General features: G+C 40.5%; 1 protein-coding gene across 1 annotated transcript in view; it reads left to right on the top strand.

Moving 5' to 3' along the window:
• The window catches only part of ASXL3 (additional sex combs like transcriptional regulator 3), a 163,359-nt gene that overhangs the window by 84,232 nt on the left and 51,410 nt on the right, over positions 1 to 27,717 (top strand). The window contains exon 8 of the mRNA XM_010849786.1: positions 5,274 to 5,437. Within this exon, the coding sequence (XP_010848088.1) occupies positions 5,274 to 5,437 (164 nt within the window). The remainder of the gene's footprint in view (positions 1 to 5,273; positions 5,438 to 27,717) is intronic.

Below are 27,717 nucleotides of genomic sequence, written 5' to 3'. Positions count from 1 at the left end.
TGCAAAGAATATAATCAATCTGATTTCGGTGTTGACCATCTGGTGATGTCCATGTGTAGAGTCTTCTCTTGTGTTGTTGGAAGAGGGTGTTTGCTATGATCAGTGCATTCTCTTGGCAAAACTCTGTTAGCCTTTACCCTGCTTCATTCTGTATTCCAAGGCCAAATTTGCCTGTGTCCAGGAATTAGACACTAAGATAACTGCATCTTTTCTTCCTCTGATTAGGGAGGTGAGGTACCAGCTTTGATAAGATAAGTCAGCTATAAGATAAGATCAGATATAATGAGCTTGTTCTTAAGCCAATTAAGAATAAGTATGTTAGGATAATTAAAATGGGATTAAACATCCTGTGTGGTGACAAATTTAGCAATAAGTTCATCTGCTCTGTCTTTGTTCTGAAATTATAAAGCATAGTTTTGCTTCAATGGACATCTTTGAAATAGATCTTATTTTTTGATTTTGTCATGAAAGTCTATGTACCTCTCTGAATCTTTCTTTTTTTCCCTATGATACTCTTAAATATTTTGAACCATGCCAGATAGTAACCAACAGCATAAGTTTGACTTCTCACATTGTCTGTAACATGTTTCTAAGGTTTTACAATTTTCCCATTTCCCAAATATTCCCTCCCAAAGTCACCCTTGGTAAATGACCCCAACTTCCTCTCATGGATTAGAATTAAGCAGGTTCCTTTTCTATATTTTCAGCATTTCTGTCTTTAAGTTTTGCCTTTGCCTCCCCTGCTGAGAAAAAATAACTTCTTCCTAATTCCTTTCTCCTTGTAGTCTATTTTATTTTCCTGTGAAACACTTTAAATATGTAGAAAAATAAAGATGCTAATCAAACATACATCTGTATCAAACATACACCTGTAATCAAACATACATTTGACTTCACTCCTAACAAATGTCAGGAGTTTTTTGGGAATCCTTTAGATTTTTTTTTTAATTGATAAAATTGTTGTACATTTTTGTGTTTATAAGTGAGATTGGCCACAAATTCTCTCTTGTATTATCCTTGTATGTCCTTATTTTGAAATAAGTTATATTAATTTCATAAAGTAAATTTAAGAGCTTTCTTTCTTTACTTATTCTCTAGAATATATATCTATATAAGTGGTGGGAGAGTTGCTTGATGTATTGGTAAAATTAGTCTTCAGAGCTGTTTGTAATATGTGATGTGTGTACACTTTGAGTAGGAGGGTTTTTTATTTATTTTATAAGAATTTACACAAATTTATTGAGGCTTGCTATTTTTAATATAATTTGAAAATTTGTGAACTTGAAATATTTTAGTTTATCTGTTCAAAAGTGAAAGTGAAGTCATGTCCGACTCTTTGCGACCCCATGGACAGTACCCTACCAGGCTCCTCCGTCCATGGGATTTTCCAGGCAAGAATACTGGAGTGGGTTGCCATTTCCTTCTCCAGGAGATCTTCCCGACCCAGGGATTGAACCTGGGTCTCCCACATTGTAGACAGATGCTTTAGCGTCTGAGCCACCAGGGAACCGTAAAGTTTTAACTGAAGAGTCTGTGATGAAAGTGAAGTCACTCAGTCCTGTCCGACTCTGTGACCCCATGGACTGTAGCCTACCAGGCTCCTCCGTCCCTGGGATTTTCCAGGGAGGAGTACTGGAGTGGGTTGCCATCCTTCTCTGAAGGATCTTCCCAACCCAGGGATCGAACCTGGGTCTCCTGCATTGTAGGCAGACTCTTTACCATCTTAGCCACCGGGGATGTGTTCAAAAGTATTGGCTAAAATCATAGTAGTATGCTTTTTACATCTATCTCAGCCAGGGCAGGAGATGCAAGAGATGCAGGTTCAATCCCTGGGTCAGGATGATTCCCTTGAGAAGGAAATGGCAACCCACTCCAGCATTCTTGCCTGGAAAATTCCATGGACAGAGGAGCCTGCCATCAGTCTAACACGACTGAGCATCCACACACACATACTTTTTTAAATCTAATTTTCATTATATTTGCCTTTGAATCTATACTATACCTCAAATTATGTGCCTATCTTTTATTCCTATTAATGTTTATTTAAGCTATCTCTCTTTAGAGGTATACGTGTTTTATTGTTAATGAAAAAATCCTTTTTCTGTTCTTGATGGTCATAATTGTTCTTTTCTATTTATGAATATCCATTCTGCTTTTTTACAGTCTTTCTTTTTCAGTTTTTATTCTATAGTTCATTCATTAACTTCTTGATTTGCACACTCAACTCTTGAATTTTCAGTATTTTTTCTTCTCTTAAATATGCACAATTTATCTTTATAACCAACTTAGCTGCTTTTTACAAATTTTGGCATGTCACTTAGAATCTAAATATTTTGTAATTTCCATTACAAAATTTTTTAACTTATGAGTTACTTGTAAGTTTGCTTCCAAGTTTCCAAACATATAATGGATGTGGGAAGACCAAAGAGTTGCTACATTTCTGTTATTGATATCTAAGTTTACTTCTTTGTGGATAGAGAGATGAGATTTTCTATTATTTTTCAGTATTTGTTGAGACTCACAGGTCTGTTTTGGGTATTTTTTTTAAACTGTTTCTTGAGTGCTGACTAAAAGAAAATGCTTTAGTTCAGTGCTTAAATTCATTGGTTTAAGATTGATTATAGAGTTTTTAAAGTCTTCTTCATTCTTAAGACAAGTTTTTTACCTGTTACCTCAATGTTAGTCACTTAGTCATGTCCAGCTCTTTGTGACCCCATGGACTGTAGCCCAGCAGGCTCCTCTGTCCATGAGATTTCCCAGGAAAGAATCCTGGAGTAGGTAGCCATTCCCTTCTTCAGGAGATTTTCCTGACCCAGGGATTGAACCCAAGTCTCCTGTATTGCAGGCAGCTTCTTCACCATCTGCTGTCTGATAAAATATGTCCAGATAAAATATGTCCAGATATCCCATTAGCATTATGGAGTACCAATTTCTATTTTTAATTATCTCAATTTTAAATTTTGAATGTTATGCAGTTTAAATGGATCCAGGCTTAAGGTCATTGTATTTTCCCGGTGAATTCATTTTATACCTAAGGAATTATTTTCTTACCCCAAAAAAGGTTTTTTTGTTTTTTTTTTTAAAGCTTTATCTTTATCTGATGTTAATATTATAGTTTTGCTTTTCTTGTTGTGTTCAATGTCTTCCTGCTGTTTTGAGTTTTTCTCCTCATTTTTGGTTTTCTTGATCGTTATTTTAAGTGTATCTCTTGTAAGGCAGCATATAATTGGATTGTGTTACTTTTAAAAACTAATATGAAAATCCACTTGTATATTTTTTTATTGTGTTGGACTTAATTAAATTTTTTTTAATGACTTCATGTGATTGAGTTTTCTTTCCAGGAATTTATTTGGAAGTTCTAAGTCTTTCATTTTTCCCAGTGACACCTGTAGACTCTACCTATAGAGTTTTAACAAAGTTAAAAACTAGATGGTATCTCTTTTGTTCTCAAACAGTGCCAGAGTTATATAGCATTCTCATTTCAGTCACACTGTATCATCTCTCATGCAATTGTGTACTGTTTTTCTTTTTTCCATTTTAATTCATGTTAGTTTTATTTTCCTCTGTTAGTATTTATTTGGAGTTACTCATGTCTATTCATCTTCTGGTTTTTTATTACTTCTGCACCCCACCCATTCTTTCTTTGAGTTAATTTCTTTGTTTGTTAAAAGCATGCACTAGTGATTTTTCAGCATGATTCTCTAAGGGACTATTGTTCAGTTGCTAAGTTGTGTCTGTCTCTTTGTAACCGCATGAATTGCAGTACTCCAGGCTTCCCTATCCTTCACTATCTCCCAAGTTTGCTCAAACTCATGTCCATTGAGAGAGTGATGCCATCCAGCCTTCTCATCCTCTGTTGCCCCTTTGTACTCTTGTGCTCAATCTTTCCCAGCATCACGGTCTTTTTCCAATGAGTTGGCTCTTTGCATCAGGTGGCCAAAGTATTGGAGCTTCAGCTTCAGCATCAGTCCTTCCAATGAATATTCAGGGTTGATTTCCTTTAGGATTGACTGGTTTAATCTCCTTGCAGTCCAAAGGACTCTCAAGAATCTTCTCCAGCACCACAATTTGAAAGCATCAATTCTTCAGCACTCAGCCTTCTTTATGGTCCAGCTCTCACATCTGTACATGACTACAGAAAAGCCATAACTTTGACTATATGGACCTTTGTCAGCAAAGTGATGTCTCTGCTTTTTAATACACTGCCTAGGTCTGTCATAGCTTTTCTTCCAAGAAGAAAAAATCTTTTAATTTTGTGGCTGCAGTCACCATTGGCAGTGATTTTGGAGCCCAAGAAAATAAAATCTGTTACTGTTTCCACTTTTTCTTCATCTATTTCCATGAAGTGATGGGACCAGATGTCACCATGTTAGTTTTTTTTTGAATGCTGAGTTTTAAGCCAGCTTTTTACTCTATTCTTTCACCTTCATCAAGAGGCTGTTTAGTTCCTCTTCTGTTTCTGTCATTAGTGTGGTCTCATCTGCATATCTGAGAGAATTTCCATTTTGGATAGTACTGAAAATATTCTTATATCATTGCTATCATTGCCATTTAGAGGGACATTTTTATTAATTAAATTCTAGATCAAAACTTATTTTCTTTTGTCCCTTTGAAGATATTTCATTGTCATCTGTTATTTATTGGTAATGTGATTCTTGGGTCTTATATTGATCTCTTTGCGGGTAATCTGTTTCTGCTCAAAATAATTTTAAGATATTCTTTTTATTTTTGATATTTTGCTGTCTCAACACATCAGATGAAGGAATGAGTATTTATCCTTTTTGTGATTTGGTGTGTTGCTTTTTCTGAGGACTCTTGTCCGTTTTTAGTTCTAAAACTTGGAGAGACATTTGCTCTTCAAATATTGCCCCTCTGTGATCTGCTGTGTTTTTTCGTTCTCAAACTCCTATAAATGTGCATCCTGACTACTTAATCTATTCCCTGTATTTTTGCTCTATCCTGCATTTTTGACTCATTTTTAATGCTGCATTCCAGATATCTTTATCAACTTTATCTAGACCTGGTGCTATGTTGGGTTAAATAAACAGATGGTATTGAGTGAAGTAGACATTATGAAAATTAAAGGCAACTAAGGCAAGATAGAAATGCAAAGAAGCTTTGGAGATTTTCTTCTGAAATGTCACTCTGAAAAGAGACACAATTAAGTACATTATTGAATATATATATACCTTCAGTATACATTTTATGTGTGTGTACAGGTGTATGTTTTCCCAATCTATAGTGAATTCATACCTCTTGCTTATTTATCACAGGACACTTGAAATGGACCAAAGCTGAGGACATTGACATAGAAACCCCGGGATCTATTCTTGTCAACACTAACTTGAGGGCATTAATAAATAAACATACATTTGCTTCCTTACCTCAGCATTTTCAACAGTACCTCCTGCTTTTGCTCCCAGAAGTGGATAGGCAGGTAAGTAGAAGTTTCAGACATTTGATATCAGTTACCAGTTATATCATTATGAAGTGGCAGGTCTGTTATCGAAGATGACTGATACCTGAGTGGATGGTTTTGTAATAGTCTAGTATATTTATGTAACTTATATACTTATTGCTGGCATTGGTGTGTTTGCTTAATCTGCCGAAACAGACTCATTTTTTATTATCACTAGTGAGCCAATTCAAATTTTAAAATATAGCACATTGCCATAGAGTGGAAACAACAGATCTACCCACATTGGGAAGGAAAAACAGAGAAATCAAAGGTTCCATTATCAAATAAATCTTTGAAGTAGCTGCTCCTTTGCCCTGAGGGAATATTGAAGTGCAGCAATAAAAAGCCAGGGTTTCTAAGAAATTATGTAAATGTTTTCATTCTCAACTCTTTCCAAAAAGCATTTAAAATTTATGTTTGGAGTTGGCTTCTGAAAGTCTATCATCATGAATATGATTGCCTATAAATAATCACATTTTATCTTTATATTTAGTTGAACTGGAAATGCTTTCAGTGTATTTTTGTATTTTTGAAAAGCTTCTAAAATAAGGAAGTACAAATATAGACTCATAATAGCAGGCATCAATCATCTTCTAAAGCTGTTTGCTTTGAAAAGAAAAAAAATATTTCATCACATAAACTTTTATTAAATTTCACAAAAATTATTAAATGGTGACTAAGGAAACATTTCCTTGCAATTCTCATTTCAATAAGAGTTGACACTGTATGTAGTTCCCAGTTGATGGACATATTATGCATGTGTTTATAAATTTGCATCTCAAAACTAGAGACACATCCATAAATTGATATGGGCAAGGTTGATTCAATATTTCCATATTATTTTGAACAAATATTCTTAGCTTTTTATTTGATTCTCTTTTCTTCTAACTTACCAACTTTTTCATACATACTTAAAATTTGATGAGCTGCTGTTTTCTACCATTCTTTTGTATCTCTTTGGTGGATATTATTGTTCATTTTAGAAAAATACTGTTTTGATTTTTGTGCATTTTTGTTTGAAATTTATTCAATATTCTGAATATAATAAATATTTGGTGCTTTGGAATAACAGAAATACAGTAAGTGCCTATTACATATTTATTGAATCAGTGATTAAATACACTCAAGTTGGGTACAGAAGCTATATTCCTAAATAATGAAAATATGAGTTAGAAACAGGTGAACATAGAGAGAAAAGCACAAAGTAAATTGAACTTTTATATGTAGAAGGGAAAAAAAATCACAGACAAATTCAAGATCCTTGAATTGGGCCTAGAAGTATAGGCAGAATTTGAATGAAATAGGTGGAGATGTGTTTTATGTGAAAGATTCAAATATACAAAATTAAAAGTGAATTGTGAGCGGAGTCTGGATTATAGGAACAGCAATACCAATGGGTCTGGAATGACAAATTAGAAGTCGATTTTAGAAGATGCTTTGAGCATAAGGCTAAGAAGTCTGAACGGTGTTCTTGCTGTGTTTGCAATGCAAAGCCATTGAGGGCTTTTGAGCAGAGCTGTGTAATAAGATCACTACTTCTTAAGAAAATTATTCTGGCAATACTGAAAAGAGAATGTTAGAGATGGGAAGCATGAAAGTGGAAAGGGTTGTTAGAAAGTCATTTTAGTTGTTCCAGAAGGCAAAGTGAGGGCTTGAATTTGAGGAATAGCATTGAACTTGAAAAGGAATGTGGTTTAGCTGCTAAGTTGTGTCCAACTCTTGCGACCCCATGGACTGTAGCCTGCCTGGCTTCTCTGTCCTTGGGATTCTCCAGGCAAGAGTACTAGAGTGGGTTGCCATTTCCTTCTCCAGGGGATCTTCCAGACCCAGGGATCAAACCCAGGTCTGCTGCATTGCAGGCAGATTCTCTACCAGCTGAGCTACAAGGGAAAAGGAATAGGATGATGCAGTCACCATCACCAGTCCCCACTGCCGCCATCATCACTGTCATCCAGGGGCAGCAAGTTTACATTTTGCCAAATAACACTTGAAGCAGGATTTCGGGAGAAGTGGCTGATAATTCCTGGGTTTCAAGTTGGTATGACTGAGCATTGCGTTCAGGTATTTAGAAAAACTTTATTTATTTGGGGGACAGTGAACTTATTAGCTATACAACTATTCCCTCCACTTCAAGGTATGTGCAGTTTATCTTGTTTACAGTTCTACCTCCTGTTGCTAGAATGAGATTCAGCATATATAAAATACTCACATCTTTTTGCAATGAAGAAATGACAGATTGTCTTAGGATTAGCCAAGTATTTCAGTAACCCAGAAGGCCACTCTGAATAAGTCTAATATTTAAACCAACCTGTAGCAGTTTCTGTTACTCAGTGTTTTCCAGTCACTGTGAGGCATATAAATGAATAAGGCACGATTATCTGTCCTCAAAGAACAGGTAGTTCAGTGGGAAATTATGTATTCAAGAAATATTTACAGAGCATGTATTATTACTTTGCTAAATACAGAGGCTTCAAGAATAAATCTTGCAGAGGAATAGCAGGTGGAGGAGAAAGACAAGCTTATCCTGAAATATAGCTTCCTGTTTACTAGGAAAGAAGTCTGATAACTGCATAGATCTATGGGAAATTTAGTATAAGACCAGGGAAAGTCACATAAATAGAAGTATAAAGAAAGTCCTCAGAAGGCAGAGAGGGTGAAGAACTTTAATTTGAAAGTAGTACTGAAGAAAATTTTATGATGAAACAGATGCTTAATTTGCACCTTGAAGGTGTTTTGGAAGTAGCATCAAGAGAAAGTGCATTTTACAGAAGGAGAGCTTGGCATTTACAAAGACCTGCTGTGTGTATGGTAGGATACTGTGCTAAAGGGCAGTGTGGTCTACAACCTGGATCACCTGGTTGCAGAATCAACTCTTTAGCTTTTTCTGAAACCAGGGGGTACTCAAGAGATTTCTCAAATGAGAAGCAGCGTACATAAAATTATTTAAGTAAATATTTTAATGCCTGGACCTAGGGCAGGAGAAGAAGATCCAAAGAATAAATAAAGTCAGTCCTTATTTTCTCTTAGAAGCCAGTAGCCCTGTAAATAATGTATTGGACTGGCAGAAAGATAAGACCCAGGGAGACTGGATAAGAGATAAAGACAGTAGTTGAGATAAGAGATTAAGAGTCTGCTTTGATTTATGTCATCTAGTGTTCTGCCTGTGTTTTCCTCTAAGAGTTTTATAGTTTCTTACATTTAGGTCTTTAATCCATTATGAGTTTATCTTTGAGTATGGTGTTAGGCAGTGTTCTGATTTCATTCTTTTACATGTAGCTGTCCAGTTTTCCCAGCACCATTTATTGAAGAGACTGTCTTTGCCCCATTGTATATTCTTGCCTCCTTTGTCAAAAATAAGGTAATCATAGGTGCATGGGTTTATTTCTGGGCTTTCTACCTTGTTCCATTGGTCTATATTTATGTTTTTGTGCAAGTACCATACTGGCTTAATGACTGTAGCTTTGTAGTATAACCTGAAGTCAGGAAGGTTGATTCCTCCAGCTCCATTCTTCATTTTCAAGACTGGTTTGGCTGTTCGGGGTCTTTTGTGTTTCCATATGAAATTGTGAAATTCATATTTCACAATTTCCATATGGAAATTTCAATTTTCCATATTTCAAATTTCCATATGAATTGTGGAATTTTTTTGTTCTACTTCTGTGAAAAATACCATTGGTAATTTGATAGGGATCACATTGAATCTGTAGATTGCATTTGGTAGTATATTCATTTTCACTGTATTGATTCTTCCCATCCAGGAACACAGAATATTTCTCTATATGTTGTCCTTGATTTCCTTCATTGAAGTGAAAGTGAAAGTGAAGTCGCTCAGTTGTGTCCGACTCTTTTCGACCCCATGGACTGTAGCCAACCAGGCTCCTCCCTCCATGGGATTCTCCAGGCAAGAGTACTGGAGTGGGTTGCCATTTCCTTCTCCAGGGGATCTTCCAGACCCAGGGATCGAACCCGGGTCTCCTGCATTCCAGGCAGATGCTTTAACCTCTGAGCCACCAGGGGAGCCCCCGATTTCTTTCATTAGTGTCTTATAATTTTCTGTGTACAGTTCTTTTGTCTCCTTAGGGATGACATAAATCAAAGCAAGATCGTCTATGATCCACCTCCTAGAGTAACAGAAATAAAAACAAAAGTAAACACGTGGGACCTGATTAAACTTAAAAACTTTTGCACAGCAAAGGAAACTATAAACACAGGTGAAAAGACAGCCCTCAGAATGGGAGAAAATAATAACAAATGAAACAACTGACAAAGGATTAATTTCCAAAATATACAAGCAGCTCGTACAACTCAATATCAGAAAAACAAACAACCCAATAAAAAAATGGGAAAAAGACCTAAACAAACATACAGATGGCTAGGAAACACATGAAAATATGCTCAACATCGCTCCTTATTAGAGAAATTCAAATCAAAACTACAATGAGATATCACCTCACATGGGTCAGAATGGCCATCATCAAAAAGTCTACAAACATCAAATGCTGGAGAGTGTGAAGAAAAGGGAATGCTCTTGCACTGTTGGTAGAAATGTACATTGATACAGCCACTGTAGAAGACAGTATGGAGATTCCTTAAAAAACTAGGAATAAAACCACCATAGGATCCAACAATCCCAGTCCTAGGCATATACCCTGAGGAAACCAAAATTGAAAAAGACACATGTATCCCATTGTTCATTGCAGCACTATTTACAACAGCTAGCACATGGAAGCAACCTAGATGTCCATTGACAGATCAATGGATAAAGAAGTTGTGGTACATATACACAATGGAATATTACTCAGCCATAAAAAGGAACACATTTGAGTCAGTTCTAATGAGGTGAATGAACCTGAAACCTTTTATATAGAGTGAAGTAGGTCAGAAAGAAAAAGATATTGTATTCTAATGCATATATAGAATCTGGAAAAATAGAACTGAAGAATTTACTTACAGGGCAGCAGTAGAGAAACAGACATAGAGAATAGACTTACAGACATGGGGAGAGGGGAGGAGAGGGTGAGATGTATGGAAAAAGTAACATGGAAACTTACATTGCCATACGTAAAACAGATGGCCAATGGGAATTTGCAGTGTGGCTCAGGAAACTCAAACAGGGGCTCTGTATCAACCTAGAGGGGTGGGGTGGGGAGGGAAATTGGAGGGAGGTTCGGAAGGGAGGGGATATATGTACATCTATGGCTGATTGATATTGAGGTTTTACAAAAAAACAAAATTCTATAAAGCAATTATCCTTCAATAAAAAATAAATTAATTTAAAAAAAGAGAGTTTAAGAGTCTGACCTAAGACATTAGGCCTTGGAGAAGAAATGAAAGGACTGAACTCCCTGCATATTTCAACCCTGAAGAGTGGGAGTAAATGACACTGCCTGTGGGATGGGTTTGTAGAAGGTCTGGAGGCAACCGGAGATACTATCTAGGGTTATTTGGGAGGACAGGAAGACTCTGTGGCCCCATCCACATTCGACATTGAGAAATTGAGAACTGTGTCTCTGCTCTGCTGGAGCTGAGCTCAGCCCTCTCTCCCAGCAGCAAGGAACAGGCAACTGAATGCAACAAGCTTCCAAAACTGCTCTATTTCTGTTCAGTTTATAAAAATCCAAAAGGAGGTGAACATCACCATTTTCTAGGCCAGAAGGAGTAGGAAAGGCATGGAGATGTGAATCTGATTACACAGATTTACTTGAGTCAGTGGAAGGTAGTGCAATTATGTGAAATTTCACTTGTATGAAAGCCTGATTTCACATATTTTTACAAAATTTGAAATTCTCAGCTTTCTTGTCTTCTTCCGTTGACTGCCCAGGTTACTGCCCGAGTTCTCCCCTGAAGCAGTCCTACAGGCTCTCCTATTCTGGGCCATGTGAAGCCAAAGTGTAATTCATTATGACACCTTTAAAATAAGGGAGGCTGGGTTCCCCATTTACCATTAAGCCAGCCTTTCTGGTATTTTTTTTTTTTTCCATGTTTGTACTTTTCCTTTCTTTTTCTAGAGGACTGTTTATCTTAGATTACATATTTTACATATTCCTAGTTGTTTTATAACCTTGTCACATGTAGTTTATTTTAATTTTACCTCACACATGTTATGCTGCAATTAACAGAAAACTGAACTCAAACTTACTTAAATATAGAGGGGATTTATTGGCTCAGGTAATTGTAAGATGGAGGTTGGAGTAGGCTTCTAGTTGTTAGTCCAAGGATTCAGTTATCACCGACCAGTTTAACTGTGTTTAAAGAATTCATTTAAAAAATCTTTTCCCTTGTAGTTGGCACTATTCTAAACCTGAATCCCTTTGTGGTAAGATGGCTACCTGAATTTTTAAAAACTTGGTGTTTTTCTCTTGGTTCACATTCTTAGGGAGCATATTTGAAGCTGTTTGTGTTTACCTCAGATTGGGACTTGAACCCATATGCTGGGACTCCAACCCAGCCAAAATCCAGGGTGAGACACAAACCCACGTGGTCAGGACTTGCTGCTGCTGCTGCTAAGTCGCTTCATTCATGTCCAACTCTGTGCGACCCCATAGACGGCAGCCCACCAGGATCCCCCATCCCTGGGATTCTCCAGGCAAGAGTACTGGAGTGGGTTGCCATTTGCTTCTCCAGTGTATGAAAGTGAAAAGTGAAAGTGAAGTCGCTCAGTTGTGTCCGACCCTTAGCGACCCCATGGACTGCAGCCCACCAGGCTCCTCCATCCATGGGAGTTTCCAGGCAAGAGTACTGGAGTGGGGTGCCATTGCCTTCCAGCCCAAACCCACGGTACTGGTTTCAGGACATAATGGAGCTCAGGTTCTTGATGCCTCATCACAGAAGGAATTTAGTGATAGACAAAGGGATAGGTAATATGTGGATTTCTTCAGATTCAGGGAGAAGCACACTCCACAGAGAGAGTAAGGGCCACTGCAGAGGGTGAGTCTGGAGAGAGTATGAGCCATCGCAGAGGGCAGAATCTGGCGGCCTTGAAATGTGCTGTGGTTGGTTTTTATGGGCTGGGTAATTTCATATGCTAATGAGTGGGAGGGTTATTCCAACTATTTTGGGGAAGGGATGGAGATTTCCAGGAATGGGCCCACTCCTTGGTCTTTTGCTAGTGTTTTGGAACTGTCCTGAAGCCTCTGGGTGTGTCATTTAGCTTGCTGTTTGAGGATCAAAGTCTAGTCAAAGTCTGCTTGTCTGCCATCTTGGACCCATTTGATTTTAATTGGTTTATGTTGTGTCCTTGGACTGTGTCATTCCTTCATAAGTTGTGCCCTGCCCCTTTCCTTCCTATTACATATTGATACTTCTGTCCTAGTATTTCAAAAACAAGACCTAAGAGTCACATGAAGGGTACTATATGGATCACCTGTCCACTTAAACAATGACTCCAGCTGGGGGGAAATGGAATATTCAAATTGGTTTAAAGCAGCCAGGCCTAATCTTGAACTTTAGAGTGCTCATCATCTCCAAAAGTAAAATGGTGCACTGTGAGGAATTCAGGAATACTTTAGAAATTTGGTTTTTAGGAAGTTCTGTTAGAGGCTGTGCAGTAGGGTTTTGAGGGGGACGTCAACTATCGTTGTTCCCTGTAATGGGGTAGGTATGGAGTTTTATTTCTAACGTGTTGGGTTGAGATGCTTCTATTACAGGAAATGTCCAGAAATGATTATGTGATCAAGTTTTTTAACTGGAGAAAATGTAATTAATGATTACAATCTACATAGATTATAGTGTCAGCTATGGGATTTGATGATACTGTGAGATATAATCATTCCAGAAAAAGACATATTTGTGAGGAAGTGCATATTACAAAGGGTATGGGGGGCAGCCAGGGAATAGATAAAAGATAGCAAATCTGTGAGATCATCAATGAGGAGATTATGTGCGGGCAGCAGTGTCAAATGGACTTTAGGAGGTCACAGGGAGTAAGGGGGACATCTTTCCTTCATTCCTTTAGATCCACCCTCTGCCTCCTTTTCTCTGCTTTGCTCCAGGAGGCTGTCTGTAGAGACTAATGTATATATGGACTACTGCATCAGCAAGAACAATGCCTCTGTCTTCCTTTGTTTTTAATTTTGCTGTTGTTGTTCAGTCACTAAGTCGTGTCCAATTCTCTGTCACCCTGGGGCTGCAGCATGCCAGGCTTCCCTGCCCTTCACCATCTCCAAGAGTCTGCTCAAACTCATGTCCGTTGAGTGAGTGATGCCATCCAACCATCTCATCCTCTGTCGCCCGCTTCTCGTGCTGCTTTCAGTCTTCCCAGCATCAGGGTCTTTTTCCATGAGTGAGTTCTTCGTGTCAGCTGGCCAGATATTGGAGCTTCAGCTTCAGCATCGATCCTTCCAATGAATATTCAGAATTGATTTCATTTAGGATTGACTGGTTTGATCTCCTTGCAGTCCAAGGGACTCTCAAGAATCTTCTCCAGCACCACAATTCAAAAGCATCAATTATTTTGTACTCAGCCTTCTTTATGGTCCTCAGCTCTCACATCCATACATGATTACTGGAAAAACCATGGCTTTGAAATAATAACAAACTATTAGAAGACTTAAAAATATAGTAGAGAAGTTTCAAGCCTCATTATCCATCAGATCCCCTGTCCCCAATATATTACGACTTTAAGCCTGTTTTTGTTTTGTTTTGTTTTTCCTGCAAGCAAGGGCATCCTCTTACATAAGCACAGTGTAGCCAATCAAGATCAGAAAACTGGCATTTATGATTCTTACTGTGTAATTCTTAGACTCTATTCACGTTTAGCCACCTGTCCCAGTAATGTCACTTTTAGTAACAAGATCCTTTTAGTATCAAATCTGTCATTGTATTTAGTTGTCATATCTTTTTAGTCTCCTTCATTCTGGAATAGTTCTTCAGTCTTCCCTTGACTTTGTGATTTTGACACTTTTAAAGATTATAAGCCAATGTTAGTTTGTGTGATGTTTCCTAGTGATCAGATTCAGATTTTACCAGGAGGAGGAATATGACAAATGATGATGTGTTCTCCTTGCACCTATGAGCTGGCACAAATTTGATTTCTCCTGATACTGATGTTGATCACTTGAACATTCTATTAAAATGTATCCCCCAAGGCTTCTCCAGGGTAACATTACTTATTTTTTCTTTGTAATTAAATAGTATTTTGTAAGGACTTCCTTTTAATCCTGTTCCTCTTCAGCCTGTCAGTTTTCTACTTACTCCTATCTCTGTGGTTTCTTCATTGTTCCCTAGTTTTTTAGCAGGTTATTATGCTCAGTTGTCCACATTTGGTCACTAGGAGCCTGTTCAAGCTGGTTCCTCTGTCTTCTAAAGTGTCTCCATCACTCTTTGAATATCTCATTACTTTGAAACACATGGAATTGTTCCAGTCTCATCTTATACTTTGCCTGCCCCAGCCCTGGAATGCACCCCTACTCCAAGGAACCTTAGTTCCCTTTACTGGAAGGTAGTATTTAGAAATCAAGATCTCACTATACCTATGTTCTTTGCTGTTGAGGTATGGCTGCTCCCAGATCTGGAACAGACTTATGAAATATATGCAGGTCTGTATATGCAGGAATGCGTGCATTCATACATGCATGTGCATGTTTGTGTGTGTGACCACCTTCTGTGTCTTGGTGACAAGGCACATCTTACAGGAGAAGGAGTATGAGCCTATTCACAGTCCATAACTGTAAAACAGTTTCCATTTACATTTATTTCTACATGCATCTCTATAGCTTGTAAACTGTGAATTCACACTAATGCTTATAAACTAACCTAATGCCTCCTGGTTTATCCTAGCTTTGTCCCTTTATATAGCTGTCCAACACTAACAGTGTTCTGTTACTCTCAATATTTCTAAATAGTCCTTGAACCTCCTGGAAGTCAGTCAGTCTTCCATCTTGGCCACTTTACCTCCCCATGGGAATGGCCTCCTTGCCAGCTTGAGGCTCTCACTCTCCATGACTGCCCACCTCCCCACCTCCCCTGCACCTTTCCCTTCCTGCTTGACCCCTCCCTCACACTGCTCATTGGGCCCCTTCTGTGAAGGTGGCCCCCGACCTGCTGTGTCTCCCCTCTCCAGGTCTCCCCTCCATACAGTCACTCACCTTACCCCACTGGGCTGCGTGATCCCACTCTGCACCATCATGAGTCCCTCCACAACTTCTCTCAGAGGCCCATGTTAATATATGCTTCTGGCCTGAATCACTCAGGAGGAGGATGAGAAGGCTCCTGGACTCTTAATTGGTTTCAGCTGTTGGGATGCCCCAGCAGGGGAGGAAGCAGAGTGAGACTGAGCCCCTCACCTGCCCTTCATGGACAATAGAGGCCACATCCATTGACCAGCTTCTATCAGAAAGTCTGTGCCACACATCCCTCTCCAAGTTCCAGTCACTCCCTTCTCCCCTCACCCTTCAGGTCAAATACTTGCCCGCATCATTCGCTCTGGCTTATTGCACTATCCTTCGTGGTTTGGCTGCATCCTGCCCACATCTTTATAAATAGTCCGTTTAATCTGCTGTCTTTGAAGAATGCTAACTTGAATGAGTCACCTGTGCATGCTGGGTTCCTGACTGACACACCCTTTGAGGAAGTAGAATGATATGGATGGAAAGCCAATTCTAGTGGTTTGGGGAAGGATATATGGTCCATTCATTCAACCAACGTTTATGTTACCTGTGCGTGCATGCTAAGTCGCTTCAGTTGTGTCCAGTTCTTTGTGACCCTGTGGACTGTAGCCCACCAGGCTCCTCTGTCCCTGGGATTCTCCAGGCAAGAATACTGGAGTGGGTTGCCATGTTGTCCTCCAGGGAATCTTTCTGACCCTGGCATCAAACCCGCATGTCTATGTCTCCTGCATTGGCAGGTAGTTCTTTACTACTATTGCTGCCTGGGAAAGCATTGATGATACAGATGTTAATACTTACAGTTCATATCCTGAGAGAAGTAATGGTTAGAGAAGAGAGAGAGAAAAGCCTGTAGGTGAGAACAATGCTGTGGTGGTAGCATATGCATTGTGCTAAGGGGACATTTGCTGCGCTTAGTCATTCAGTCATGTCTGACTCTTTGAGGCCCCATGGACTGTAGCCCACCAGGCTCTTCTGCCCATGGGGATTCTCCAGGCAAGAATATTGGAGTGGGTTGACATGCCCTCCTCAACGGGCTTTTCCCAACCTGGGGATTGAACCCAGGTCTCCTGCATTGCAGGTGGATTCTTTACCCCTGAGCCATCGGGAAGCCCAAGAATACTGGAAGTGGGTAACCTATCCCTTCTCCAGGGAACCATCCCAACACAGAAATCGAATGGGAGTCTCCTGCATTGCAAGTGGATTCTTTACCAGCTGAGCTACCAGTGAAGTCCCAAGGGAACATAGAGGAGGTGGTTATATCCTGTCTGTGGGAGTTAGAGAAGAGTTCAAGAGAAGGTATTGCTGAACAAGGTCAAAAATGATGGAGGAAGTTTCCCAGGTTAAGAAGTAAGGCGGGCATTCCTAGCAAAGGAAACCATGCGTACCAGTAATAATACTGATTGCCTGCAGTGCCAGGCTTCCCACAGAGATGGTTACTAGTCCTGACAGCAGCTCTCGAAGAGTCTGTGTTCCTGTCTTATATACCTGGAAACTGAGGATAAGGAAAGAAAAGGTCTTACCCAGCCTCTTCCAAATAAAAACATGGACACCAGAATATGAACACAGATTTGTCCACCCCCAAGGTGATGTTCTTCTACATCATGCTCCCTTGCGGCCAGGACAGACAGAGAAGCATATGGTGTCTGTCCACACGTAATTTGAGACAGCTGAGGGGAGAAAGTTGAGGCTAGAAAGGTAGGTGGAGTGAGCTTTTAAAAAAGGCCTCATAGGTCAGTAAGCAATGTAGAACATACCAAGATTTTACATTTGGAGCGTGCTATTGTTAGATTTGTGTTACAGAGAAAGCTCTATTGGAGGAGCGAAGCACGGTAGAGGGGAGATCCCGTGCTCTCCATCTGGGTACCACGTAGCCACACTGTCTTCCCTCCTGTGCCTGATGCCTCAGCCTTTTGTTGTCCCTCAGCTCTGCCAGAAATGCTTTCCCAGCATCGTTTGGTAAGGCCACCTCATTCTCCACCAAGTCTCAACATCAGCTCCTCACAAGGGCTTTTCTTCTCTCTCCTCCCATCTAAAGTACTATCTCTGGTTGTTTTCTAAGTTTTCTGTGTTTCCTTTCCTGCACTTTAAAGTCTGTGACTAACTTGTTTACGTATTTGTTCTTTTGTCTTTCCCCATGGAAATTAACAGCCCCAGGGCAAAGTGGCTCTATTTCTCCTCCTCACTGTGCCTGGTCTGGAGTGCTGCTGCTGCTGCTGCTAAGTCGCTTCAGTCGTGTCTGACTCTGTGCGACCCCATAGATGGCAGCCCACCAGGCTCCCCCGTCCCTGGGATTCTCCGGGCAAGAACACTGGAGTGGGTTGCCATTTCCTTCTCCAATGCATAAAAGTGAAAAGTGAAAGTGACGTCACTCAGTCCTGTCCGACTCTTCACGACCCCATGGACTGCAGCCTACTAGGCTCCTCCATCCATGGGATTTTCCAGGCCTGGAGTGAGTGCTCAGTAAATGTTTTCTGAACGAATGAATGACTATAGCCTGGGAAGCCACTTAAAAGGCTAGTTTAACATGTCTGATAAATAAGAATTTTAGCCAAAGCCACTGTATTGTAGAATGGAAAGGAGGGGCCTTATTCAGAAGACAGTGTATTAGTTTGCTAGGGCTGCTGTTAACAAAATACCAGAGACTAGGTGACTTAAAAATAGCAATTTGTTTTCTCCCAGTTCTGGAGGCTGCAAGTCCAAGATCAAGGTGCTGGCATTCTTGGAGTCTCCCTGGGCCTCTCTGCTCTTTTGGCTTGTAGATAGCTTCCTTTTATATGTGCCTTGACTTGTCCTTTTCTTTGCATCGCATCCCCCAATCTGTGATGTCACTTTCTCTTCTTATAAAGACACCCCTCATTCTGCATTAGGGCCCCACCAGTATGACCTGATTTAACCCTCATTACCTCTTTGAAGGGGGCTTTCCAGGTGGCACTAGTGGTAAAGAACCTGCCTGCCAATGCAGGAGAGATAAGAGACATGGGTTCAATCCCTGGGTTGGGAAGATCCCCTGGAGGAGGGCATGGCCACCCACTCCAGTATTCTTGCCTGGAGAACCCCATGGACAGAGGAGCCAGGAGATCTACAGTCCATAGCGTTGCAAAGAGTCAGACCCGACTGAAGCCACTTAGCACACACGCGTTTACCTTTCTGAAGGCCCTGTCTCCAAGTATATGGTTAGGGCTTCAATTAGGGCTTCAACCTATGAATTCAGGAGGTGGGGGGGGCCTTCTGCCCAATACAGACATTAGAAATAAAATCATCATGACTTGGTAATTGGATTTGAGGGAGAAGGAGAAATAGAACATTCCTTTTAGGTACTATTTATTGTGCAGTTGAGAATAGCAAAGTATTGCTGTATTTTTAAAGCTGGGGTGGACTTAAACATGATTTTGTCCTAAAAATTGAGGCAGTTCACAGAAGAAATTGAAGATAGAAGAGTAAGGATTTGATTTATGGCCCCAAGTCTTAGAATAGATGGAAAGGGATAGGCTTCTTGTTGAAGAAGCTGGTTTAAGGGGAAAAAAGAGAGAGGTAATTTCTGAGCTCAGAGAGAAGATGATCATGAAGTATGGAGTGAAGAAATAACTGAAAGTGAAGGGTACAGTGCTTCCCTGGTGGCTCAGATGGTAAAGAATCTGCCTGCAATGCAGGAGACCCGAGTTCTGTTCCTGGATCAAGAAGATTCCGCCAGAGGGGAATGAATGGCTACCCACTCCAGTACTTTTGCCTGGAGAATTCCATGGACAGAGGAGCCTGGTGGCCTACAGTCCATAGGGTTGCCAGAGAGTTGAACATGACTGTGAGACTGTATGGTGTAAATTGAGTGGTTTTCAGCTGGGTGGTGGTTTGTCTACTGAGAAACTAGAGGATTCGGGATTTCTTGAGAGTTAAAGAGCTTTGGTTAAAAGACGCTTACTCCTTGGAAGGAAAGTTATGACCAACCTAGATAGCATATTCAAAAGCAGAGACATTACTTTGCAACAAAGGTCCGTCTAGTCAAGGCTATGGTTTTTCCTGTGGTCATGTATGGATGTGAGAGCTGAACACTGAAGAATTGATGCTTTTAAACTGTGGTGTTGGAGAAGACTCTTGAGAGTCCCTTGGCCTGCAAGGAGACCCAACCAGTCCATTCTGAAGGAGATCAGCCCTGGGATTTCTTTGGAAGGAATGATGCTAAAGCTGAAACTCCAGTACTTTGACTACCTCATGTGAAGAGTTGACTCATTGGAAAAGACCCTGATGCTGGGAGGGATTGGGGGCAGGAGGAGAAGGGGACGACAGAGGACGAGATGGCTGGATGGCATCACTGACTCAATGGACGTGAGTCTGGGTGAACTCCGGGAGTTGGTGGTAGATAGGGAGGCCTGGCGTGCTGCGATTCATAGGGTCGCGAAGAGTCGGACACGACTGAGCGACTGAACTGACTGACTGAAAGAGCTTTGGAAAGCAGCTGGATGGATCGTCCTGTGAATTCATCCTGGAGAAAAGTGCTTGCTGACCAACATGGGGGCCCTATTTGAGTGTAGATGATGGCAGACATCCTTGGTCGACTTCTGTGTTTTCCACTCAACACTGCTAGATAGTGGTCCATTTAGCTTGGAGCCAGCAGTTGAGTTTTGCCAGAGCTGTTGAAGATTTAAAAAGGAGCTGAAAGATTTTAGCGGACTTGTGAGATGCTTGTTGGGGCAACTGATTATGGAGTCCAGGCTCCATAGGGAGAAAAGTTAGGTCAGGGGGGCTGGTGTGGGTGGAGGTCTCAGGGAAAGGATAATGTGGGTTAAAGGTTAAGAAAGACATGTTGTTGAAAGAACAGTCTCAGAATAACACACTTTCAGTATAATCCGGTTTGGGAAAACACAGGAGTCAACTGTCATCTCCTTGGCCACAGCATTTTGGTTCAGAGATAAACACAAAGAAAGAAATGGGGCTTCCCTGGTGGCTCAGTGGTGGGGAATCCACTTGCTAACGCAGGAGCCGTGGTTTAGTCCCTGGTCCGGGAGGACCCCACAGCCCGCGGAGCAGCTAAGCCTGTGCGCCACAGCTGTGGAGCCTGTGCTCTGGAACCTGCAATACTGAAGCCCCCGCGCCCTGGAGCCTGTGCTCCACAAGAGAAGTCACTGCAATGAGAAGCCCGCACACCACAACTGGAGAGTAAGCCTTGCTTGCTGCAGCTAGAGAAAAGCCCGCACAGCAACGGAGATCCAGCACAGCCAAAAATAAGTAAATAAAATTGCAAAAAAAAAAAAAGGAAAGAAGGGGCGGGCCAGGGCAGCACTGTTTAGTGCCGGGGAACAGGTAGAACTGTAGCTAGCTAGTTCTTGTTCAGTCCCCATGCTGGCTTATTAAATTCAGTGCTTGGGTTTATTTCAGACATGGCTTTTTTGCTTAGCTCTCTGCAAGATGTGCTTGGAGAATTTTTAGAACCTTCTTGATTGTACATAACAGATCCCTTCTTTCTTTAAGAATTTGTACTTTATAAATGACATCTACGTAGGGCACTTCTATGACCTTTTTAAAATATATGGCAGCTGGTAGAATAAATGTCAACTAAAGTGGAGTCGTATTTAGGTTTTTATTACACTTTCAGATTGAACATCACTGATGAATAGATGGTTGTCATTTCTGTCATCTGTATCATTTTTAAGTGATGCTCATCTTTGCCTCCATTCTGTGGCATCAGGCTATCAGACTATCTCTCCAAATACTTACAGGACTTTCCCCCAGCTGCTTCTAAATAAATTATGCCTATTATTTTTTTTTGTCCAAATGGTAATTGCAGTATTTCAATCCATTCTTACCTAACTCCCCATTTGGTTCTGTGTACTTATGTCTATTGAATGATGGGCCACTGAAGGATATATACTATGTAGGCTCTTTAAAACCCGATCTAGCTTTGTGCTCTTCAGGTTTTTGAACTCGCTGGCAATAATGCACATAATTTTAACTGTGGAGAATGTCATTAAACCAAAATGGAACATTTACACAGTCCCTTTTGCAGAGAATTTTGGACTGGGAAAATGAATGCGTGTGTCAGATATTTTACAGCATTCGAGAATGTGATTTATTGATTTCTGATGGCTCTGTTGGCATCAGTGTATATATTTAAAGAAGTCACGCAGCCTTTATAAATGCAAATGGGAAAGGGCTTTCCATCTTTTTCCTTCATGGGAATAGCTCATACATTTGCAATAACTCAGGCTCCTCTTAGAGATTGCTCTATGTACTGTATATATTGATTTTAAAATTATACTGTTATTTTATTCTACAAATAGCATATATAATGAAATGTCAATTTGCCTAACAGATTATAAAAATTTGAACGTATTAAAGATATTAAAGAAATACTCATATCTTAAGCCTTGAGGTAAAAGTGCGTACTTGAGATGTAATTATTTTAATGGAACTGACACTTTGGCTTTTTCCCTGCTCCTGAAAGGATATCTTAAGGTACTTAGGAAATCCAATATTCCTTCTCTCCTGACTCACTTACTGGTGATTGTAAATCATACACAGTCAGAGAGATCCATGCAGACCATGCCTGCATATTTCTATTCTGGCCGTTTGAGCTTTATGCTCATGGAGGGAAGTGATTTCATCTCGATATTATTCATTTCTTAGCTAACTGGATAGTTAACATCAACTTCTGTTTATCAGGATCTGCTTCAGTGTGTATCAAATAATGTTTAAAGTGGATTGAGTTACAGATGTACAAGTAATTGCATGTAATAGGCAATCCAACAAACGGAGCCTCCTTCCATCCTGTGTGTGAGATGATTAATTGAAGAGCACAAACTCATTTAACCTGGACAATGTCCCATTCTGTGTGTTAAACCACTTCTTTTCTCCTTTATATTCGATTCTAAGTGGCCGCCCTCAAGGCATGAGGGGGTATCCTTGGCCCTGTATGATCAACGGCCTCTGGCATATCAGATTGATAAATATTTAATATTGTCATCTGATATTTTCATAATTACATTTTTTATATAAATTATTGAATAATGCATGTATGCTCAATTCCTAACTACCAGCTTATACAGGAATGGAGAACGAGGAACTTGAATAACTTGTCTTATCATACAAAGAACTAGATTTGAGAAAGAGAGTCATGCACATGGCAGGTTACATATTAGTGCCTCTCCTTTTAATAAGGGGTATTGTAATGCCAAGGTCACTGTGGACGAGTAGGAAAGGTGTCATACAGTGACTTACTCTTAAATTAGGCTCAAGAGAAGAAGAGAACAGATTTCACCTTTAGAACTCACAGCAGTTATTAAGCCCTAATCAAAAAATAAAATTGCCTGAGAAAATATTTTCATTATATTTGTCAAATTTATTAAAGATCACTGTAAGGGAGTAAAGAATCAATTATAAGCAGGATGGGAACGGTCTAATTATGTTTGAGCTTCTGGATTAAGCTGGCAGTATAAGTCTGCATATTTAATTTACTTCCTGCTTCTAAAATTCACATTAAAAGGGGACTGGCTTTTACCCATCATTATATTTCTTTACCAGTCCTGGAACCTGGATGAAGAATGCCATCCAGATTCCAGAAACTCTGAGAAGTTTCTGCTGGAGACAATGAAGATGAGACTAGATGGAGTCACGTATGTGCGTGCTGCCGTGTCCGACTATTAGTGAGCCCATGGACTGTGACCTGCCAGGCTCTTCTGTCCATGGGATTTCCCAGGCAAGATACTAGAGCGAAGTGCCATTTCCTATTCCAGGGGACATTCCCAACCTAAGGACCTAACCTGCTTCTCTTGCCCCTCCTGCATTGGCAGTTGGATTCTTTACCACTACATCACCTGGAAAACCCATATGGAGTTCAGAGGTGACCAGAATGAAAATGACTGCCTGCAGCAGAGAACTGGTTTGGGATTTGACTGAAAGAGACTGTAGATTTACCTTAGATGGAACTGGTATGGGGTTTGACTGAAAGAGACTGTAGATTTACCTTAGATGGAACTGGGCTGTGTTGTCAGGGCCAGAAGCAAGCGTGGAGCCTTTGGGAGGAGGAGCAAATCTCTACCTGGCTTCTGTTCTCTGGAAAGTCCTCTAGGATTTAATCTTTCAACTGTGGACATTCCCACTGAAGAACATATTTCCAGTCCATGCTTGCCTAAGGGGTTAGCTGGCTTTCTGGGTCCCAACGACTGGCTGTTTTGCCACCTAAAGGGAGGCCTAGACTCAGTGATGTATCCTTAAACATGTGGTTAGTAGATTCTTTTTAAAGCATCAATTGTTACTCCCCACAAGTACAAACCTTTACTTGAGGAACCATCAGTAGGGTGAGCATGCACTTTTTCCTCATCCCTTATCTGGATCTGAAAGACTTGAACAAGGTGCAATTGAGTTTCTGAAAAGACTATCTCAATATCCAGTAATGATCCAACACCTACAGACCTCTCTGTCTTAGGATGAAGAGAGAGCTCAATAAGGTGACCCAGTGTGACAATTCAGAGAACAAGGCCTTCTGTGTCATATAGAAACAGGAGAAAAATGATTTAAGCAGTATCAATTAGCAAGCTAAAGATGATTCAGAAGAAATTAGTTATATTTACAAATATTAATTGAAGTTTAACGGTGAGCTATGTGTAGGGTGCTAGTCATGGGGGATACCCAGTTACATGAGATTGCCCTGTATCTGCCTTCACTGAGTTTATAGTCTGGTAGGAGAAACGAAAATTGGAGGGAATGTATAGGAAGCCACTGGGAATATATTTTTGAAGAAGAGAGAGGAAGCTTATGAGCAGGCAGAGAAGTGAGCTTGGTGTAGTTATGGCATCTGTTCTGGACCAGCACTATAGTAAGTGCTGCATTAAGTTTGACATCTTACATGGGTATAGTTGATGGTCCCCTGCCACAATTTCAGTAGTGCCATCAAGATCACTAAACACAGATCACCATAACAAATGTAATAATAGTAATAAAAAGTTGAAGTATTATGAGAATTCCCCAAATATAAGCCAGGGAAGCAAAGTGAGCAAATACTGTCAGAAAAATGGCTCTGATAGACTGCTACTGCATGGTTGCCACAAACCTTCCCTTTGCAGAAACAGAGTGTCTGATGAGTGGAGAAACACAACAAAATGAGATATGCCTGTATCTGTAAACAGCTTGATATTGGAACCCTAACATATTTTAAGCCAAATCAGAAGTGTTCAGTCTGTGGCAGATTCTTCCCCGTGACTGAGGTCTGTGTTTTTGCAATCTCTTGGTGAGAACAGACTTTGTGAGTAGTTCTTGCCAAGCCCCTGATTATTTTGTCCAAGGAGAACTCTGTATTTTCTCTCTGAGGTGCTCTGGTTCTCTTCTTTGGTTCTCTGATTCTCTTCATGTGAACTGTAACTGCCTTGGTCTCCTCTGATAGCTCAGCTTCAGTGTCTTGTTAGCCCATCTTCAGTGGGTGGATGGTTGGTACCATTCACTGGGGGTAAGTAAAACTGGAAGAAAATCATGTTTTTGGTTTTGGACATGTTGCATCTGAGGGGCCTTTGAGAAGTCTGGAGGGAAATTTTGAATTTAAAAATTGGCTCTGTCGGTTTGAAGGTTAGAGTTCTAAGCTGCTGCTGCTGCTAAGTCGCTTCAGTCGTGTCCGACTCGGTGCGACCCCATAGACGGAAGCCCACTAGGCTCCTCTGTCCCTGGGATTCTCCAGGCAAGAACACTGGAGTGGGTTGCCATTTCCTTCTCCAATGCATGAAAGTGAAAAGTGAAAGTGAAGTCGCTCAGTTGTGCCTGACTCTTAGCGACCCCATGGACTGGAGCCTACCAGCCTCCTCCGTCCATGGGATTCTCCAGGCAAGAGAACTGGAGTGGGGTGCCATTGCCTTCTCTGAGAGTTCTAAGCAGAAGGTATATAAAAAAAAAATTGGGAACCACCAACCTATAGATGTTAAGGCCATGGATATGAATGACATGTACTAAAGGGTAGAATGAGAAGAGGGCTAAGGCTTAGGCTTAAGATTTCCATGTCTTCATGGCTGAGTAAGAGATTAAGCTTGCAAATAAAACTGAAAAGTAATAGCCAATGAAGTGACATAGAGGAAAACCAAGTGTTTGTATCACTGAAATCGAGAGTAAATATTTAAGGAGTGAGTGAATTATATTAACACAAGTATTGAAGAGATGATGATGGATTGATCCCCATCGGACTTCACATATGTATTTCACTGGTGATCCTCACAAGAACAATTTTGAAGGTGTAGTAGGAAGGAAAAACCGCTGGGGAGTGGCTTTGAAAGAGAATGAAGAGAGAGAATTTGGAGAGACTGCTTCGTTTTTCCATTCATATAAGTCTTAGAATTTCTTGTGTGAATCTCTGTGCTAAGTCACCTCAGTCATGTCCGACTCTTTGCAGCCCTTTGGACTGTAGCCTGCCAGGATCCTGTGTCCATGGGATTCTCCAGACAAGAGTACTGGAGTGGGTTGCCATTCCCTCCTCCAGGGGATCTTCCCAACCCAGGGATCGAACCCACATTTCTTACATCCCCTGCATTGGCAGGTGGGTTCTTTACCACCAGCACCACCTGGAAAGCCCTAGAATTTCTTAGATCTTAGAATTTCCTGTTGAAAGATTTTAAGATCTTAGAATTTCTTACTGAGTACCTTGAGGCCATTGTTCTCTTAAAAATTGCTATTGTAAATGGAGTCTTTTCTCCTGTAACAGAATTGTTGTGTATGTGAAAACTATTTTTTTTCCCTTAGCCATCTTACTCAATTTTTTATGTATTTTAATTGTTTTTCATTTTGTACTCTTGAATTTTTCAGATAATCATATCATGAACAATGATAATTGTAATTCCTTTTTTCTCATCAGTGTACTTTTTAGACGCAGTTCCTTTATTTGATAGTGAAGAAAGCCAGATTGGAAGAGGGTAAGGATTAAATTGAAAAAAGGAAGGGAAAAAATAGAGACAGGCATGTATCATTTAAGAAATTTGTTTTGATGTATAAATAGTCATAAGGTTAACTGGAACAGCATAACTTAAGGAGAGAGGTGAGACTTTGTCTGAAATTTTTTCATCTGTGGGAGGATTGAATGGAAGTTGAAATAGTCACTGAAGAGTGAGAAAGTGAGTTCATTGAAAGCAGCAGAATAGACAAGCTTGAGAGAGAGATGTGTCCCAGAGTTGAAGACTGCCTTATCAAACCTGTTTGCTTAGATTTTTCTAAAATATACCAGCTGTACTGGCTATAGAATAGCAAGGGCTTTCTACCATAGATTGGGCTTTTGTCATATGGGTGTATCCAGAAGATGAGAAGGGCAAAATCATCTGAACATGATGAGCCAGAAAATGTAAAGTTGACAACAAGGGGGATGATGAAAGAACAGTGGACTCAGTTCAGTTAAGTTCACTCACTCAGTCATGTCTGACTCTTTGTGACTCCATGAACCACAGCACGCCAGGCCTCCCTGTCCATCACCAACTCCTGGAGTTTACCCAAACTCATGTCCATTGAGTTGGTGATGCCATCTAATCATCTCATTCTCTGTCGTCCCCTTCTCCTCCTGCTTTCAGTCTTTCCTAACATCAGGGTCTTTTCAAATGAGTCAGCTCTTACCATCAGGTGGCCAAAATATTGGAGTTTCAGCTTCAGCGTCAGTCCTTCCAATGAACACCCAGGACTGATCTCCTTTAGGATGGACTGGTTGAATCTCCTTGCAGTCCAAGGGACCCTCAAGAGTCTTCTCCAACACCACAGTTCAAAAGCATCAGTTCTTCTGTGCTCAGCTTTCTTCACAGTCCAACTTTCACATCCATACATGACTACTGGAAAGACCATAGCCTTGACTAGATGGACCTTTGTTGACAAAGTAATGTCTCTGCTTTTTAATATGCTGTCTAGGTTGGTCATAACTTTCCTTCCAAGGAGTACGCGTCTTTTAATTTCATGGCTGCAGTCACCATCTGCAGTGATTTTGGAGCCCCCCAAAATAAAGTCTGACACTGTTTCCACTGTTTCCCCATCTATTTCCCATGAAGTGATGGGACCAGATGCCATGATCTTCGTTTTCTGAATGTTGAGCTTTAAGCCAACTTTTTCACTGTCCTCTTTCACTTTCATCAAGAGGCTCTTTAGTTCTTCTTCACTTTCTGCCATAAGGGTGGTGTCCTCTGCATATCTGAGGTTATTGATATTTCTCCCGGC

This window comes from Bison bison, unplaced genomic scaffold (assembly GCF_000754665.1).
Source record: "Bison bison bison isolate TAMUID 2011002044 unplaced genomic scaffold, Bison_UMD1.0 scf7180017864286, whole genome shotgun sequence".
NCBI lineage: Eukaryota > Metazoa > Chordata > Mammalia > Artiodactyla > Bovidae > Bison > Bison bison.
The sequence above is the reverse complement of the archived record's forward strand: the minus strand, read 5'-3'. Positions and strand labels throughout refer to the sequence as shown.